At 41.1% G+C, this 17,689-nt stretch overlaps 1 protein-coding gene across 1 annotated transcript in view; it reads right to left on the bottom strand.

Moving 5' to 3' along the window:
- LOC127642708 (probable global transcription activator SNF2L2) overlaps positions 1-17,689 on the bottom strand; it is a 73,779-nt gene that overhangs the window by 42,004 nt on the left and 14,086 nt on the right. Inside the window, exons 5-13 of the mRNA XM_052125237.1 lie at positions 11,802-12,075; positions 11,085-11,211; positions 10,362-10,535; positions 5,606-5,779; positions 5,075-5,242; positions 4,776-4,826; positions 4,499-4,629; positions 2,941-2,998; positions 2,595-2,695 (exon numbers count right to left, since the gene is read on the bottom strand). Coding sequence (XP_051981197.1) covers positions 2,595-2,695; positions 2,941-2,998; positions 4,499-4,629; positions 4,776-4,826; positions 5,075-5,242; positions 5,606-5,779; positions 10,362-10,535; positions 11,085-11,211; positions 11,802-12,075 — 1,258 coding nt within the window. The remainder of the gene's footprint in view (positions 1-2,594; positions 2,696-2,940; positions 2,999-4,498; positions 4,630-4,775; positions 4,827-5,074; positions 5,243-5,605; positions 5,780-10,361; positions 10,536-11,084; positions 11,212-11,801; positions 12,076-17,689) is intronic.

The following is a 17,689-nucleotide window of genomic DNA, read 5'->3' as shown; positions in this document are numbered from 1 at the left end:
TGCTACATGATTGAATGATTAGATTCAATTAGACCAGTGGTGGCTCAGCGGTTAAGGCTCTGGGTTACTGACTGAAAGGTCGGGGGTTCAAGCCCCAGCACTGCCAAGATACCACTGTTGGGCCCTTCAGCAAGGCCCTTGACCATATCTGGTCCAGAGGCGCTGTTTCTGTAATACCTGCCCTCTGACCCCAGCTTAGTTGGGATATGCGAAAACAACTGCATTTCATTGGCTCTGTACCTGTACTCTGCACAATGACAATAAAGTTTCATCTAAAAAGCAAGAGACACTCCATACAGAGTCTCCAATGAGTGCTTTTAGAGGCAAATTTTAGCTAATTGAAATGTGAGATTAATTGCATTAACTAAAAAAAGATTGTGAGATTAATTTCCGTAAATTTCTTCCATCTATTGGCAGCTAAGCTAGCTATTATTATTAAAGTTAATGTAAAAATTCAGGGTCCAAAATAACACTTGGCAAGCACCAAAATCATGTAAAAATTGGCTTTTATCTCAGTTCACTCATCATTGGAAGGTAGGGCTGGGAATCGTAAGGATTTTAACGATTCGGTTCTGATTCCTCTTAACGATTCCGGCTCCTTAACGGTTCCGGTAACAATTCCAGTCATTCTTTTAGTACATTGTTTTTTAAGTAATTATTTATTTGAAAATGAGAAATGCAATTCATATTCTATTTACTACCCTGTAATGTCTGTTACCAAATAATGAAATCATTTCAGATTCTACAGAGCAGAAATACCAAATCAGAAATAAATTTAATACAATTCTTGTAAAAGATGTGTTTGCAGACTTTTTAAGAGACATAATTACAATCCAATAATAGATCCTAATTATAATTGAAATATACTAATCTAAACCAACAAGAAATGTGATGGCATATTTCATTAATTATTTTATAAAATTCCACTTCTTATAACAAAATTTGTGTATCTTTAATTATACATTGTCATATGAACATTCAGTCAGTAACTGCCTTGCTTGATTTTATAGAGATAAAGGTCATCATTAAATAAACATTAACCAGTATTAAGTAGCCTAATGCTATACTTCAGGCTCGTGAGACTTCAACAGTTCTTATTTAATTTTGAGTTGGACATTCAAAACTTGCTCATCAGTATAAGATAACTTGTATACCGGACTATAAATGGAAGCGCTGTTTGTTTCGCCTGGTAGATTCAAAAGAACCAGCTCATTAGATTCATTCTTTTAGTATCAAACAGTACTGAAGTGCATGTTTCGCCCTATAGATTCAAAAGGTCCGGCTCGAGACTCGTTCGCTACATTTATATATCCGGTTAATAGAACCTTACGGATGTGTGCGGGGAGGCCCAATCATCTGCCGCACAGACATCCTTCAAGGAGGTTTCTTTCAAAAAAAGCCCAAGAAGCATCCGTTACCCTCTCGTGCACCCTGATAATGACTGTCCCTTTACTGAGTAAGCCAATTTAATGGCTTCTACTATCCAGAGAGAAAATCGTTGTTTTGACAATGCCTTACCCCTCACTGGGTTTCCAAAGTACACAAAGAGATTCTCTGACTGTCCAAAGCTTTGTGTTTTACTCACATATGCTTGCAATACCATAACAGGACATAAAACATGCATCGTATCCTCCTCTGGCAAAGCAAAAGGAGGAGGGTAAAAAGCTGGGATTTCTAACTCTTTGCATGAAATAACCAGGTTTAATCACCTTAAGCACATTCGCCGGGTTAGGGCGTAACCTGACCCTGGAGAAATCGTGTGTGAACATGAGACATGCAGGGTTAACCAAGAGAGAATGCAATTCGCTGACACGCCTCATAGTGGCCAAGGCCAGTAACCAGTACCGCTGCTCCCTATGCGCATACTACGCAGTCTGCATAGGGCACCAACTCCCTAGGGGGGCACCATCTTAGAAAGTCCACCGGCTGCCCTTAGTCCCACGTTAAGCACCCGAAAGCCTCCACAGACGATCACTTCATGCTCATATCACGTGATCAAGTTTTACTTGGCTTGATGTCCTACAAGTGGTAGCTTGTCTATGGAATTTAAATCTAGCCAACAGTTTTCAACAATAGGTGGACTGAAAAAGGGCTCGTAGCTTGGATGCCACAAGTAAAGAGATGTAGGATGCCATTTTGGGCCAGTGCTACTGATCATATAGGGAAGGGGCGGGGCTTCCCTGGTGCACTGACCAGCAGCCTGATAGGGCTTCATGGATGACCACGCAAGAGGCATATCCCATAGTGAGATGTCAAACTAATCAACTGAAAGAGAACCATTAACAGAACCAAAAGTCACAAAGATCATACAATTCTGGTATTTTTCTAAAGAATGGAACCAGTTCTGAACCATAACCAGTTCTCGGTTCCCAGCTCTATTGGTAGATGCCTCAAAAGTTTAATTTTATATGCTGTATATAATATATATTATATGAGCTATCTAACAGAACAGTTAAGAGTGAGACGACACAAGAAGGGGAAAAAAAAACAAGAACACATAACATCTATCAACACCCAACTCTTGGCACCCTACTCTTCTTGCACTCTAGCTCAACAAGTCATTTTTTGCTTTGAAGTGAGAACAGGCAACATACTCTATGATGTGCTTGGCTGCTGTTTCCGACACTTCATCACTGTTGGGATCGATGACTTTCTTTTCTTCTGATTCAGCTCTTGAGACCACCTCTTCTTCATCCTAAAAGGGATTATTAGTGGATTATGCTCATTAAATGTATTGCGATTACTCGATGACAACGGCATAGTGGAATATGTTGAGAAGAATAGACCCACTAAGGCTGATGCTGAATAGGAATATGGGAAAGGATTTAAAGACACAGAGAAAAGGATGAAAATGTGTATGAGTTTGTGTATTTATGTGTGATTCATTCCCACTCCAAGGAGCTGTCAATGATTAATGAGCAGAAATAAGAGGACACTCACCTCCTCTTCAAATTCTGAGCCACTCTCTTCACTGTCTGAACGTGGAGCCACTTCATAGCTGTTTAAAAAGGCATAATTCTCTAGTAAATACTTGAAAGTTTATTGACAACACAAGCTTAAAACAAGTTATTAGTTATTAAAGCTTTCTCCACAGTGGGGCCAAGCAGTATGACAGTATATACCATCCAATGATCCTGTACAACACCAAGCAGAAAACCTACCATGTGATTTCAGCCAAGACAACTTTATTGATTATAACTGTATTACTGGTTAGCATCTTTTGTTTTTAACTTTAAAAGTGATATTTTGGTAAATAAAAGACAATTCTGCCATCATGTACTCCCCCTCATGACATGACAGCGATAGGACGATAGGGTGATAGGAGGATGTAATCAGATTTCGACAATGTCTTACAAATATCCTGATGCCGATTGCAACACTCATTGTCCGATGATGATCGACAATATCTGGAAATGGCAAACCCATGGATCTGAGAAGTCGGCAAATATATTAAACAGTAGTCCAGGGTGCCAAATGTGACGAGGCTGAATCCAGTTCGCAAGCTCCTCGTCCAAATGCAGGTATTTCATGTAATATATAACTTTGTATTAATGAAAATGATTCAATCATAACATAATACAAGATACGTACACCTTGAACCTTAAATTGAGTTCAATTTTCTTTTCTTTAGGCAGCATTAATTGTACACCATTACGCAAGAGCCCTCATTTGGCAGCATTATTTTGGGAACACATGGGAATTTATTAGGCTTATTTATTATGATAATTATTATTATCTTTACATTTATAATTGTCTTTAGTTCTTAATTTGTAGGCTATTAGTAATTTCCACCAGTTGTCGTTGACGATTACTTGCGTGATGACAAATGGGGCCGTTGGAGACGGTAAATGTTTGGATTTGGGGAGGTGGTTATATAAGATTTTTGATCACTTATTTTTTTATCACTGGTTATTTAAATGTCATGTTTCAATAAATGAATAAAATATTTAAAGCAAGATCAACAAAGCAAAAATAATCACCTACCCTCGGCAGGGGGGTTGATGATTTAATCAGATTTTGCAATATTTTTCAATAAAATATTGTGAAAATATTTTTTGCATATTGCCCAGCCCTAGTTCCACACACAACATTCTTTCTATCATGGAGCACAAAAGGAGATGTTAGACAGAATGTAAGCCTCAGTCACCATTCACTTTCATTTAATTTAACGTCCAGTCAAAATAACTGTATCGTCACATATACGGTTACTGAGAAATACAATTTCTCAACATAGTATGAGAATTCAGTCATAATGCCCACCACTACTCAACAGTATTAAAAATATGCTGCAAAGGAGGCTTGCACAAAGTTGCATTCTGTGTCGCATAGATTTCTATTACTTTCTACCCCTTTCATCATTTCTTATACCACCCACTGCGGAAAACACATGGCTCATAGCAGCTCGATCCAAGAGACTGGCCATATTCTTAGTGTGTTTCTGTCAAGAAGTATTTTAAATTAACATGCACACAGAAGGTCCAATTTGAAGACATCTTACCCAGGGTTCATCTCAAGCCAGGCCTCTAACTGACTGGACTTGGGGGCATCAGTTCCCTGTAGCACTTTCCCAGTTTCAGTCTGAATAACTTTGACTGGCAGCTCACTCATCTGGCTGCTCTCATCTATGGTCTACAGGAATAAATAAACATGATGCAGGTTTTCTTTGATGAGCGATGCTCAATTAGCTTTGACAGAGTGAGCTTTTACCAGAGGGACACACATCGACCGGTTATTTCACATCTACTTGGCTTTCATTTTCGTAGCGATTCACTTACCTCTCCATCGGGCCCAATTGATCCCATTCCTTCGACATCACCAGCTTCCTTCTGAGACATGACAGGAATAAACAAGTGTTAAATGTTTGATGATCATAAGCATTTCCTAAATTGACATGCTTAAGTGAGCGTAGAAAAATTAGACTTACAAGAACCACAGTGGGATAAATTGAAATGAACTGAAGTGAATTGAATGTGTTAAAAGTAATAGTATATTTTACAACATCAAACTTGAGGATAAATGTTTTGTGAACCACATGAGCATGACATTTGTTTGCCATTGTCATGTTGCCTCACACCTTCTTTTTTCTCTTCCTCTTCTTCTCTTTGGCAGCCTGAGCAGCCTTGTGCTCATATACAAGTTCAGTCAGGTTGCCCACGTATTCATCAGTCTGTTGAAGGAGGTAAGCCAAACGCTTGTCCTTCTTCTGGTCAATCAGCTTCCTGTAACCTTCTTCATCCTCAGCCTACATCAGGGAATACACACAGAGAACCTGTGAGAACCTTTAAAGAACATATCTAGGGGGAGCTGTGAAAGGTGGTTTTGAAATGCAAGTAGCCTGTATTTCCTACAGTAGTGGTTTCAAACCTTTTTCCAAGGGGATGCCCATTTAACAAGGCATGAGCTTCACAGCTTGTTTTTTCCCTACCATATTATCTACCACATTCATATATTGGACAGAACTTTGCACTATATGTACATGTATTTATTTTTTTGTGCAGTCGGCGAGGAAAAAGCAATTAATTGAGCTGGCTATTACTGCCAATATATTATTTCATGTTTAAATAACTTTCTCCAGAAAAGCGGTGATGGAAACAATGCTTCATACCATCAGTCTCCTCATCCTCTCTTTCTCAATGCGTTCTGTCTCCTTCTTCTGCTCTCTCTCTGTGTTGGTGTGCCAGGTGGCGATGGCCTTGGACAGCTTCTGGATTTTTCCAGAGATGGACCTGTGATATTCTTTGAAATCCTTTGCATGCTGCAGGATGCTGTTGAGATACTCCTACAATAGAAAAAGAGGATACTTGAATCAATGACTGAAGTGGTCTAAAATGTATTTGTGCTTAAATGGGTCTTATCATACATTTGTTCTAATTTTCTTCTTCCAGAGGCCCACTTAAATCATTAGTCAAAGTTCTTTTGAAACAAGAACTCTTCATTAAGTTATTTTTGCTGCTATGCTTTTTGAACTTCTTTGTAAAGGCCTTCTTTGCATGTGAAATGAGAAACAGTGCTGTGCTTATACCCGAGCTTAGGGTATACTGTCGAGTTCAATAGCACTAGAAACTGTTCATTCAGACTAAAATGACAGGTGACCAGAAAAAAATACACTTCAGCTGCTTGTTTCTAATGTTGGTATGCTTTAGAAGTTTAGGCAGAGATGTAGGTGCTACAAACAGACAGGAACAGCACTAGGTTTGGTGAACTATTTACAGTTTTATCTCTCCTTAGTTCTTCTGGTGCTAAGGAAAAATAGTATATATCCTATTTCTCCTGGGCAGACCAAGTTTCTGATCACTCAATAAGCACTGTTGATAAGAGATTGGTCTTAATGTAGGTGGTCATATTTTAATGTTTTAGGTTTCTGACATTAGAAGTGAAATCCAAGGATTTCAGAACAAATTTCCTTATTACGGCTATCAACTTAAAATGATAATTTCACACTATAAATAGTTAAAAAGTACAGCAAACTAATAAAACTAAAACATTTAATTAAACCCAAGAGTCATCATCCTGTCAGTGTGTGACAGACATTTTGGTTTAAATAAATTTTTTATCACAGACACATAACTTTAAGTGTGAACAAAAAGTGTTAATTAATTAAGTCTCTTGAAAGGAGAAGATTATAGCCACATAGAAGCAAATAACATCTATTTTTGTGGTAAGAAAACTACAGACTTTTTGGATGGCATACATTCAGTTCTAAGTGAAGTACTGGGTATGACGAGGAGGAGGGTGTGGCTGGGCCTTTAGGACACATGGCCGGCCCGAGAGGGGAATAAGGGAGAGAGCGAGAGAGAGAGAGAGAGAGAGAGAGAGAGAGAGAGAGAGAGAGAGAGAGCGAGAGAGAGACACACACACACACACGCACACACACACAGAGTTATGTTTGTGTGTGTCTTTTATGTTAAGTTTGAGTTCTGTTGGATGAAGTTTTACGTTGAAAGTTCAACTGGTTCCCGCCTCCTCCTTGCCCATTTTAACAACCTTGTTACACTGGGATATGCAATTTTCATCTCTTGGAAACATTGTAGAAGTGGAAGCCTTTGCGATGTCTCTGGCAGAGGAATCGCAGTAAGCATTGCATCATTTGTTTCAAATCTCCCGTTTATGTCAAAAATACTAGAAAAGGTAGTATCCCCCCAAATATGTTCATTTCTACAGAGAAATAGTATACACGAAGAATTTCAGACAGGAATTAGGCCTCATCACAGTACAGATACTGCACTTATCAGAGTTACAAATGACTTGCTCTTATCATCTGATCGCGGCTGCATTTATCTTCTAGTGATTTTAGATCTTAGTGCTGCATTCGACACAATAGATCACGACATTTTCTTGAATAGGCTAGAGAATTATGTTGGCATTTGTGGAGTTGCATTAGCATGGTTTAGGTCATATTTAGCAGACCGCTACCACTTTGTCTATGTAAATGAGGAATTGCCAAACCAAACAAAAATAAAATATGGAGTTCCACAGGGATCAGTTTTAGGGCCTCTGCTTTTCTCCATGTATATGCTTCCCCTGGGAGATATTATCAGGAATCGTGGAATAAGTTTCCACTGTTATGCCTACGATACACAACTTTATATTTCTTCAAAACCTGATGAGATTTCACAATTCTCCAAATTAGCAGAGTGAATCAATGAAATAAATGATTGGATGGCCAGAAATTTCATTCTACTCAATTCTGACAAAACAGAGGTACTAATTATTGGGCCAAAAAACTCTAAATATAAGCCTTGTCCTTCATCGCATCGTTATTCCACCATTTCTTTTACCCTGCCACCCCATCACCACCAGTTTAGGTCCTGTCGTGCTGTAAGGAGTAAGCTTCTCTCAATTCTTGGTTCAGATACTCCATGTGTCTGGTAAAAAGACTATTACTAAGAATTGACAAGAAATGATTGTCAACCTTATGTCAACTCAATTGAAACGTAAAATACAAAGTTTTAAAAAAGCTAAATAAAAACAAACAAACAAACAAAAAGGAAAGTCTGCTGTAAATCTTTGTTTTGCTTTGGAGTGTCCAAATGTTAATGTGAGGTAATTTTCATGTTTAAATTTCACTTGACTGATTAAACTATACATCAGCATAACTTGCTATTTTAACAGCTCCTTTTTAAGAGAAGACAGGTCGCCTATATTTGCTCTCTTTAGGCACCATTTTCCAAAATGGTCATTCGCTGATGTCTCGGTTCCAGTGAGTTTGTCGGCCTGTTCTGTTTGTTTTATTATTTCTCTCCCTTATGTGCCTCTGACGCTGTCGGCATGCGTGATCAGTGTTTCCACGGCAAAACTGATCACACCATTAATTAGCGTGCTAACAGCACCTTTCTCTCCAATAATTCACTGGCCATTTAAGGCCTGTTTTGTCACATGTTCTTTGCTAGATTGTTGTTTGGTGTTAAAATTCACCACGCTCTCCCTACCTAGTTGGTCCTGTCTTTGCATTTGTTTTGGTTGCCCGTCTCTGCCCACATGTTGGGAGTGTGGTTGCCTTCCAGTTTGTTGTTTGACTGTTCTCTTCGTCCACATCTCTTCAACAGCGGACTCCTCTCAAATCTGCTCCTGACTACCAGAACACTTACACTCACCTACAAGGATACTCTTCACTTCCTTACGGATCTGCTCACTGCATGGTCAGCATACATTCATTGACAAACACAACCATCACCTTCTACTACAGTTGTGCCAGGATCTCCACATTTCACCGTGGATATGCTGAAGTTATAATATGTTTTTAATAAATCCTTTGAACTGTTCTTCTGCTCTTGGGTCTTTTTGTCTTGCCTTTGTGACAGCTGATGTTAATTAAGTTGATTCATTGTCAAAACGCACATCATACAGTGCATGGGCCCGTCATCTCTCACAAAAACAAAAAACGATGGATTGAAAAAGCACTTCGCTGCCATTGTGGCTGAAATTTTACAGGCTAGCTAGCTAGGTAAACTCACAGGAAATCAATAGAAATGTCATAAAATATCGATACATTACATAGATTATTGGGGGCACATTATTATCTTGATATGTTTTTGAGGGATCGATATAATAACATTAGTCTACATTTAGCTTAATTTGTGTGCTTTCCAATTCCCTGTCAGATGGCCTTCCGTTTAATGTAGTCTGGCATAATACATTTTTGAGGCTACAAGTGGGTGATAAAACATTTACTACTTAATACTGAAGCCGGTCGCACACCGGACAAGAAGCGCTGTATTGTGGGGAGGGCAAGGCAGAAGAATACAGGAATAACATATTCAGTAGTAAAACAATAAATAAAAATAATTTGAATATTATTTTCTAAACTGAGCAAACACAACAAATCACATGCATAAATTAATAATTAACTTTAATTAAATTCATAGACTGCACAAACAAATAAGAAATAAATTAATTATCAAATGACGGTAACGTAGATGCTATTTACACTTATTGAGAATAGTGGTGGCAAATAGTTAGTGGCAGATACAAATTGTACAGCAATGTATTGTAATGTTTTATAAAACAGTATATAAACGCACCTTGGAAACCACGCACCTATAAACGCGGGTGGAAACGCACCTGATTTATCACGTGAGAGAGAGACTCTTCCCTGTGCACGCATCATGATCCTTGATCTCCGCCAGCCCATGAGTTGCAGAGCCACTGAAGAAACCCGCCAGCCATGCGCCACCTAAACCAAACCGTTCTCTGTGCTGCCCAACGTTAAGTGAGCCCCCGATCGCCGCGAGGACATTGTGTTTAAATCCAGTTATATCACACTTCCCATAGACTTTTTACTTACACATTTTGTTGTTTCTATTTAAAATAAACTCTCTGATGTCATACAGTCATTGTCTGTCTTCACTTACATGGGATAAACATGGGGAGAAGAATGAAATTGGCAAGAGATGAATCTTAACCCCAGTCGCCCATACTGATAACCACCTGTCGTAGGCTACTAATGTCACCACACAACTTCTTAGGGAATCAGGATCAGTCAAATTTAAATACTTATATAATATTGTTTCATTGTTTTGACAGGTTCTACTCTACTATCAAACTATTGGCATGCATACAGCCGGGCTATGTGCCCAGTGCTATATACACTTGGATAAAATAATTATTTGGTCACACTGAACCCATGGTAGGGGGCACACTGGTGGTAGCTGGGGCCCTATGCTGCCACTTATGTCACTTATTAGGCAGGGCCTAATTATTTATTTGCAATTAATTAATCAGCATATCACATGATCAATTTGATTTCTTTTTTTATCCATTAAAAACCCTAGTTCTTGTATATAGGTATTTTGCAGTGAGAGTTTGTAAATTTGTGTACATTGAATTGATCACACTTTGTACCCTGATCATGCATTGATTACCTGGTGTTTCTGTCTGCGTTTCCTCTCCTGTTCGATCTTCTGTTGCTTCTCTAGTTTCTCTGTCATGCGAGCTTCTCTCAAAGTCTGTCTCTTGCTACGTTTGTAAGCCTTGGAATTTAGCGCCGTCTCCAGAGTCGTGTCCCTGCGCATGCAGGCTACAACATCCAGCCTTAGCTGAGAGAGAGAAAAATCAATCAATATTTTCAAGTTTTCTGTAACAAAATGCATTAAGCTAATGATCTTCATCAAATGATATGATTATATTCTGAAGCATTTCACACATATTTTGATTTAATCAATGCTAATTAAATAAAAAAAATAACAAGGGGTCTGACTTGTGGGTTACTGTGAACTAAGAATGCAACAAGGGCGCCCTCTAATGGTGGCTTTCAATACATTGTGTAAATTGAACATTCGTAGCAAAACTCTATCCCATTCAACATACTGTAATTATGAAATTGTGAATAGGACATATCTCAGTGGATCCTGCAAATAATACTTTTTGCAGGAGAAATTTTCATTTGGCTGATTGTATATTCTCATATTTAATTTATTTTAAAGCACTGGCATATATCAGAGATTTTCATAAGAGGTGTCTCCTGTTTTACGAGCATAATACATTTCTGGAAATAAGCTTGTGAAAAAGTCATTCTCATAACCCGGAGTATCAGTTATGGGTGTTGAGTACTCATTGGGCAAGGGGCTCTTTTAAGTAATTTGTACCTGCCGCTGGAAGTTGAGTAATCTTAAGGCCTTTAGTTCCACGGAAGCCTTTGTCCGCAGATCAGGTGGCAATGACCCTGGAAGATTTTCTAGCTCCTGAATTCTGTGAGCAATCCTGGCCTGGAGCCTTTTAACAGATAGAAAAACATGTTTTATTATTGAGGAAAAACAAGAACATGACAATTTAATCCTTTTTGAGGCAGTTCACGCTGAACCCATTTTTGCATCGTCTGTGCGGTTTTTAATTTTTTTAACTTAAAAAGAACTTCAAATATGTATCAATATACCTGCATTGTGGTCCATTCATTGAATTTTCTAGCTTTTTTTATTTTCCCCCCAGAATAATAGAGATGTACAATGGAGATTCAGTTCACTAATGAAACCAAAAACTGTCAAATCAACCACAGATCATAAGGTATTGTTGGAATTGTATTACCTTGCCTTCACTGGTCTGATTTCACACATTGTAATGTTTATTCAAACCATGATAAGTTAATCAAATGCAATTGTCATTAATATAGTGTCATGTGAACCTATTTATCACTGTTACCAAACAACAAAGCTCGAATTCAAATGGTAAAAATGAAGAGCAATGTTCGTTTGCTTTGATTTTTATTTAATTAGTGTTACTACCAAACTGCTGGCAAAATATTTCAATTATTCATAATAAAAAGTAGAATAATCCCTTTAAGGAAATGCAGATTACTCGTTACATACCGGTTCTCCCTCTCTTGTAGGAGTTCCACAGGGTCCAGACCCTGAGGTTTCTGAATAGGGGTGATGCGGTTCTGTTTCTGTTGGAGCTGTATGATGAGTGAGGGCTGGCCTGGTACTGACTGTGACTGAGGCTGAGGCTGAGGTTGGGGGGTGAGGAAGGTACTGGGGACAGGTTGGGTGGCAGTGGGGACCAGTGGGGGAGCTGGAGATGGTCTGCCACTGGGAGTTGGGATTGGCAGCTTCTGTGGGGCACTGGGAGTCTCTGCCCCTTGACCTGAAAAGAAAGGATATGTGCATCATGAAAGTCTTCAGGGATTTATCAAAATGTCACTTCTACCTATGGCATGTTCGTGAATGCAAACAAGCAGTATGTTTGCAGCAATCAATACAGTATTGTTAGTACAATAACAGTACAAATCAATATAATGCACCAATATGAAACAGCATAAGTAATGTTGCCTATATCAGTAGCCCATCATTAGAATGTTTGATCATATTCAAAGAGTTCTTCAAAGCTGTAGCTGACAGGTTTTGAGAGAGTTCAAAGTGTAAAATGACGTCCACCTCTGAAAAAAAAATAACTTTACAAGGACTCATATGAGCTGTTAAAAGCGAAGTTCAACCCCTTTAAAGAAACTTAAGAGCAGTCAATATCTCAAGCTAAATGAGGGCATTCACAGAAGAGATGGTTAGAAGAGGCTCAGTTCAAAAGAAAGAGAACAGTGGTGTCCCTGGCTCTTTTTTTCTAGTATAACACAATCAATCTGTTACCAAACCTACAGTGTTTATGTTTACATACAACCAAATAATCAGTTTATAATCTGAATGATAGCTCAAATTGGATTGAAAAGCCTTCATGTAAACACAAAAATGTTCAGACTGAGCAGGATCCAAATAAAATTTTCAGTAAGATTGAAGGGGGTCGTGTAGACCTATAAAATATTCTGATTAAAAGAAAAATATTTGCCATGTATATATTTTATTCGCTCATGCGTAGAGATGTGGTGCATATGTATGTTTATACATGATACTCTTCGTGGAAAACTAATTTATATAAAGCAATGACAAAACGCACAATTAAGGGTATGCGGGCTCGCACTAAATATTCTGCAGGGCACATATGTTCTTTTTTGACATCACAACGCAAAAAAGAATGTTGTGTCATTCTTTATTGGGACTTTAAGCAGCAGGTGCGGCTATACAGCGTTCTGTGTTCCATTGCTGTGTTCACTCTCTTCCTGATGTCGAAACCCTAATTAAAGCATTTATTCTTTGCCATCATGCCAGTCGTATGTGACAGATTAGGAAAGTAAATGTTAGAATATGTTATACAAGAGATAATGCCAAGTGAACACAGTAAATAGCCTAAACATCCTCCACAAAACTTACATTAAATTACGCATGGTTATATTCTTTGAAATAAAAAATGTCAAAATATCGAAAGCCGATTCAAAATAATATCTAGGTTTTAGACATAGGCTATTTATATTGTACAAGATTAAAACTCTTCTTCTGACAGTTATTTAACACTGCAAGCATCCCTTCTCTTGCTGTTTTAAATAGCCTACCTATTTATTTCTTGAAAGATTAAATAAAAAATTAAGTAATTATTGCTTAGTGATTTTTGCATTGCGTCCCGTCTGCAGCTGTTACTTAAAGTCCCTATTATTCTGTTCCCTTTACAAAAAGCTACACCTTTGATGCTGCGCTGGAAAGCGCTTTGGGAACACCCTTTAGGTGTGAGCAGCTGTGAATATGTGTGCAACACATCAATGAACATTGACCAGAAATTATAGCCTCTGCCGGTGTAATCATTGGATGCACCTGTAGCAGGGCTATAAACAGACGCGTCACCGGCGCATCGTCAGATATTATTTCTTCAGAGCTCTCTGTGTGTGTGTGTTTCACGAGCCTGTCAGAACTTTCTTTCCTCTGTTAGGAGTTAGAATTGGTTAGGCAGTGTGCAGAAGACCTTTTCTCTTTCTTTCAAAAAAAAAAATAAATTACAGAAAATCAGGGCAAACGATGCGTGTTCCCATCTCCGCTCTATTGCTTCGCACTCGCCTTGCTCACTTCCGGGAGTCAGCGCCCACACTTCATTCGTGGGGCTCTCCCATGGATCCGGCATCAGTCCCTTCCCTTCTTTGATAACCTCCATGAAGAGCTCTCTCACTCATGGAGGAAGCCTTATAATTTCTGTGTACACGTACCCTCAACGTCGATATATTTGACTATCGTGGGTATTCAATAATGCCGCTGGTCGAAGAGATGCTTGCGGGTTATCTCTCGCCGGGTTCAGCATCGTCACTTAAAAAATCCTCTCTCCCCACAAAGCCTTGCAGAACTACCTCCACTTTAGTGGGGAGGGCTTATCAAGAGGGTCAGGCTGGTGCTGCTCTGCACACGATGGCAGTATTACAGGCGTACCACGCTGAACTGCTGAAGGACCTGAGTGCGGGTACCGTGCTCGATGAAGAGGCTTTTTCTGAGCTTCGTCGAGCCACAGATCTTTCTCTCCGTGCGACCAAGCAAACAGCCCGTGACATTGGGTGGTCTATGTCTGCCTTGGTCAGCACAGAGAGACACATTTGGCTCAACCTATCGGGCATCAAGGACAAGGATAGAGTTTTCCCTCCTTGATGCCCCGGTTTCGCCTTCTGGCCTATTCGGGGACACTATGAGCACAGTCATCTCCAGGTTCCAGGAGGCGAAAAGCCACGAGGAAGCCTTTGGGCAGTTTTTTCCTCGCCGCATTCAGGGGCGGGCCTGTCTGCCACCCAGACCATCCTTGGTCCTGCTAGAAGGGAGGCTCAGAAGCAAAAGCGTGGCGAGTCATGCTCCCCTCGCAAAGATTGGGGATGGTCTCCTCATCGCCGTCAGCAGCCCCCAAAGCAAAAGCTCAGGACGCTAATTTCTAAGAGAAAGAAACCCTGATGGTCTTGCGCCTAATCTTGTGGGGGTAGCTCCCCTCGGGACGGGGCACACGCACCATCCACTTCGCCCCTCCCGGTACCCCCACGAAACCTCTCCATTCCCGCCGCCTCCGGTGTTTCGGGAGGTAGAGGCTTCCATCAAGAATTTGGGTGTTTCGCTGCTTCCTGCATTTATTCAGGACGCGGAGCACTCAACACCCCCTCAACAGGAAGTGTTAAAATTAATACCCATCTCAGAGAGCCTGGCAGCATGGAAACTTCTGCCAGATATATTTATGTGGTTCCTAAGTACAGTAGTAAAGGGCCACCGAATTCAATTCGCTCTGCGTGGTCCCTACTACTTTAAACCGGAGCAGGCATGTCTACTGTGGAAAGAACTGCAAAATATCTCAGTGTAAGGGGCCATAGAACATATTCCCCTTCCAGAGGAAGAGTCAGGTTATTACAGCAAATTCTTTCTGGTTCCCAAGAAGGGTGGGGGGTTGCATCCGACCTTAGATCTTCAAGGCTTGAACTGCTTCAGTCAAGTCCTAGACACTGACTATCAAGAGGATGTGTCACAAGCCCAACATCACGTTCGGCTGGTCACGATCGATCTCATGGACGCATATCTTTATTTAGAAATTCTGCCACAGCACAGGAAGTTCCTGAGGTTCGCTTTCGGGGGCAAAGCCTTCCAGTATCGGGTTCTTCCATTCGGCCTAGCCCTATTAACCCGCACATTCACGTAATGCATGGATGCAGCACTGGCTCCTTCGCGACTCTGGGGCATCCGCATTCTGAATTACATAGACGACTGACTGATACTAGCGCAGTTACAAGAACTGGCAGTTCAGCGCAGGGATATTGTCTTAGCTCATCTGGTTTCTCTGGGGTTGAGGCTCAACTCCAACTCTCTCCCACTCAGAAAACTACCTATCTGGGGATCGTATGGAATTCGATCATAATGTGGGCACAATTGTCTCCCGCTTGAATCGAGTCCATTTAGAACACCCTGAGCAAAGTCAGGCTAGGCCAAGGTTGCACTGTTCGTCAGTATCAATGACTGCTAGGTCTCATGCCAACTGCGTCCTCGGTGATCCCTTTGGATCTTTTGCACAAAAGACAGTTTCAGTTGTTTCTCAAAGCCAGGGGATTTCATCCAAGGGCCAATCCCCTAGGCTGATAAGGGTTACGCGCCGCATGCGACGTACACTTTCTATGTGGTTCAGACCCCGGTTCCTCACTTTGGGTCCCACTCTAGGTCGCTAACAACAGTCGCCACCCTGACGGGCTGGGTAGCAGTCTTAAGTGGTCGTCCAGCTCAAGGGGAATGGGAGGGTCGTCAGCTCGATTGTCACATTAACTGTCTTGACCTGATAGCTGTATTTCTGGCCCTGAAATACTTCCTCAAGAGGCTGCCATGTCTTGGTGCGGGTGGGCAATACAGCGATAGTATCTTACGTACAACATCAAGGAGGTCCACGTTCACGTCAGCTGAATCCCTGGCACGTCGGATACTCCTTGGGGCCCAGGGCAGTTTATATCCCTGGATGCCCATATGTGGGAGCAGATTAACGGTCCAGAGAGAAAAAATCCCTATGGGGTAGTGGATACTCCACCCTGAGGTAGTGAGACAAATCTGGATGTGATTTTACAAGACAGAAGTGAACCTCTTCGCCTCTTCTCAGACAGCGTAATGTTCCCTCTACTTCTCTCTCAGTCAACCAGCCCCCCCGGGTCTGGACGCGAGGGCGCATACATGGCCCAGAGTGCGTCCGTATGCGTTTTCCCCCCGGTTTCTCTGCTCCAGGGAGTCTTGGCCAGAGTTCACCAGCAAGGGACTTGCCTCTTACTGATAGCGCCATGCTGGCCGAACAGGGTAATAACAGAGTTAATATCTCTCCTCGACGTCCCGCTTTGGCCGGTTCCGGACAGGAAGGACCTTCTTTCTCAGACACAGGGGACAATGTTTCATCCCTGGCCTGAATTGTGGGGGTGTTTGGCCCCTGAGGGGTACCAACTGAGGGACACAGGGTTTTCTCCTGAGGCTATCAAGACCACTTTAAGTGCTAGGGCTCCCCCCACTTGGAACAAATCTGGGTGAGATTTTACAGGGCAGAAGAGGACCTCTATAAACAGCACAATGTCTCCTCTACTTCTCCCTGAGTAACCAGAGACGTTTCCATTCCACATCTGTAAACTCCTTTGATGACAACTCTCACCCACCTGTCTTTACTTCGTACTCGCATTCAGAGATGTCTGTGTTTAGACTGGATGAGGAATAGGCATGAGGCAAATACATGGTAAAGTCAGTCAGAGTATATTTGTCATGCCTCCCTCGGGCTCTCCACCTCCCTCAGTGTTCCACTCCTCTTCACCCTATTTCTAATTCACCACACCTGCACTCAATCAGCTCACTCATCAAGGATTGCTTAAATAGGCCACTTTCACCTAAGTTAATTGTCAAGTCTTAAACTGGACTACTGAGTTACAAGTTAGTTCTCCAGCCTAATGCTGTTACGTTTGGTTTCCTTTATCTCAAGTGTTTTATTTTTCATCTTTATTTCTTCTTCATCTTCTGAGTAAAATTAATAAAAATAATTCTGCGTTTGGATCCACATTCCCTCATCTTGTCCTTCCCATCCATGTTACAGAAGAACCAATCTCCAAAAGATGAATCCAGCAGAACAACTGAAGCAACTCACTCAAGGGTCTTCTTCAGTGGAGGAGCTTTGCCTTTCAAGTGGGCTGGGAAGAGGGAATCCTCAGGACCATGTTCTGGTTAGGGTTGAATGAACCAGTGAGGGAGATGTCCCATTGGACTGTGATGGTTTGCCTTCTGCTTTCCGTGTCTCCCACAGCTGTCCTCACAGCTCGCTGGAAGCGGAAGAGGAAAAGAAGGGCTCCTACTTCCCAGTCACTGCCAGTGTTCATGGCCACGGTGGCTGTTCCCCTATCACTGTTTGTGTCCAC

The sequence above is a fragment of the Xyrauchen texanus genome, chromosome 4 (genome assembly GCF_025860055.1).
Source record: "Xyrauchen texanus isolate HMW12.3.18 chromosome 4, RBS_HiC_50CHRs, whole genome shotgun sequence".
In the NCBI taxonomy this organism is placed as follows: domain Eukaryota; kingdom Metazoa; phylum Chordata; class Actinopteri; order Cypriniformes; family Catostomidae; genus Xyrauchen; species Xyrauchen texanus.
This window is presented reverse-complemented; position numbering and strand designations above follow the sequence as displayed.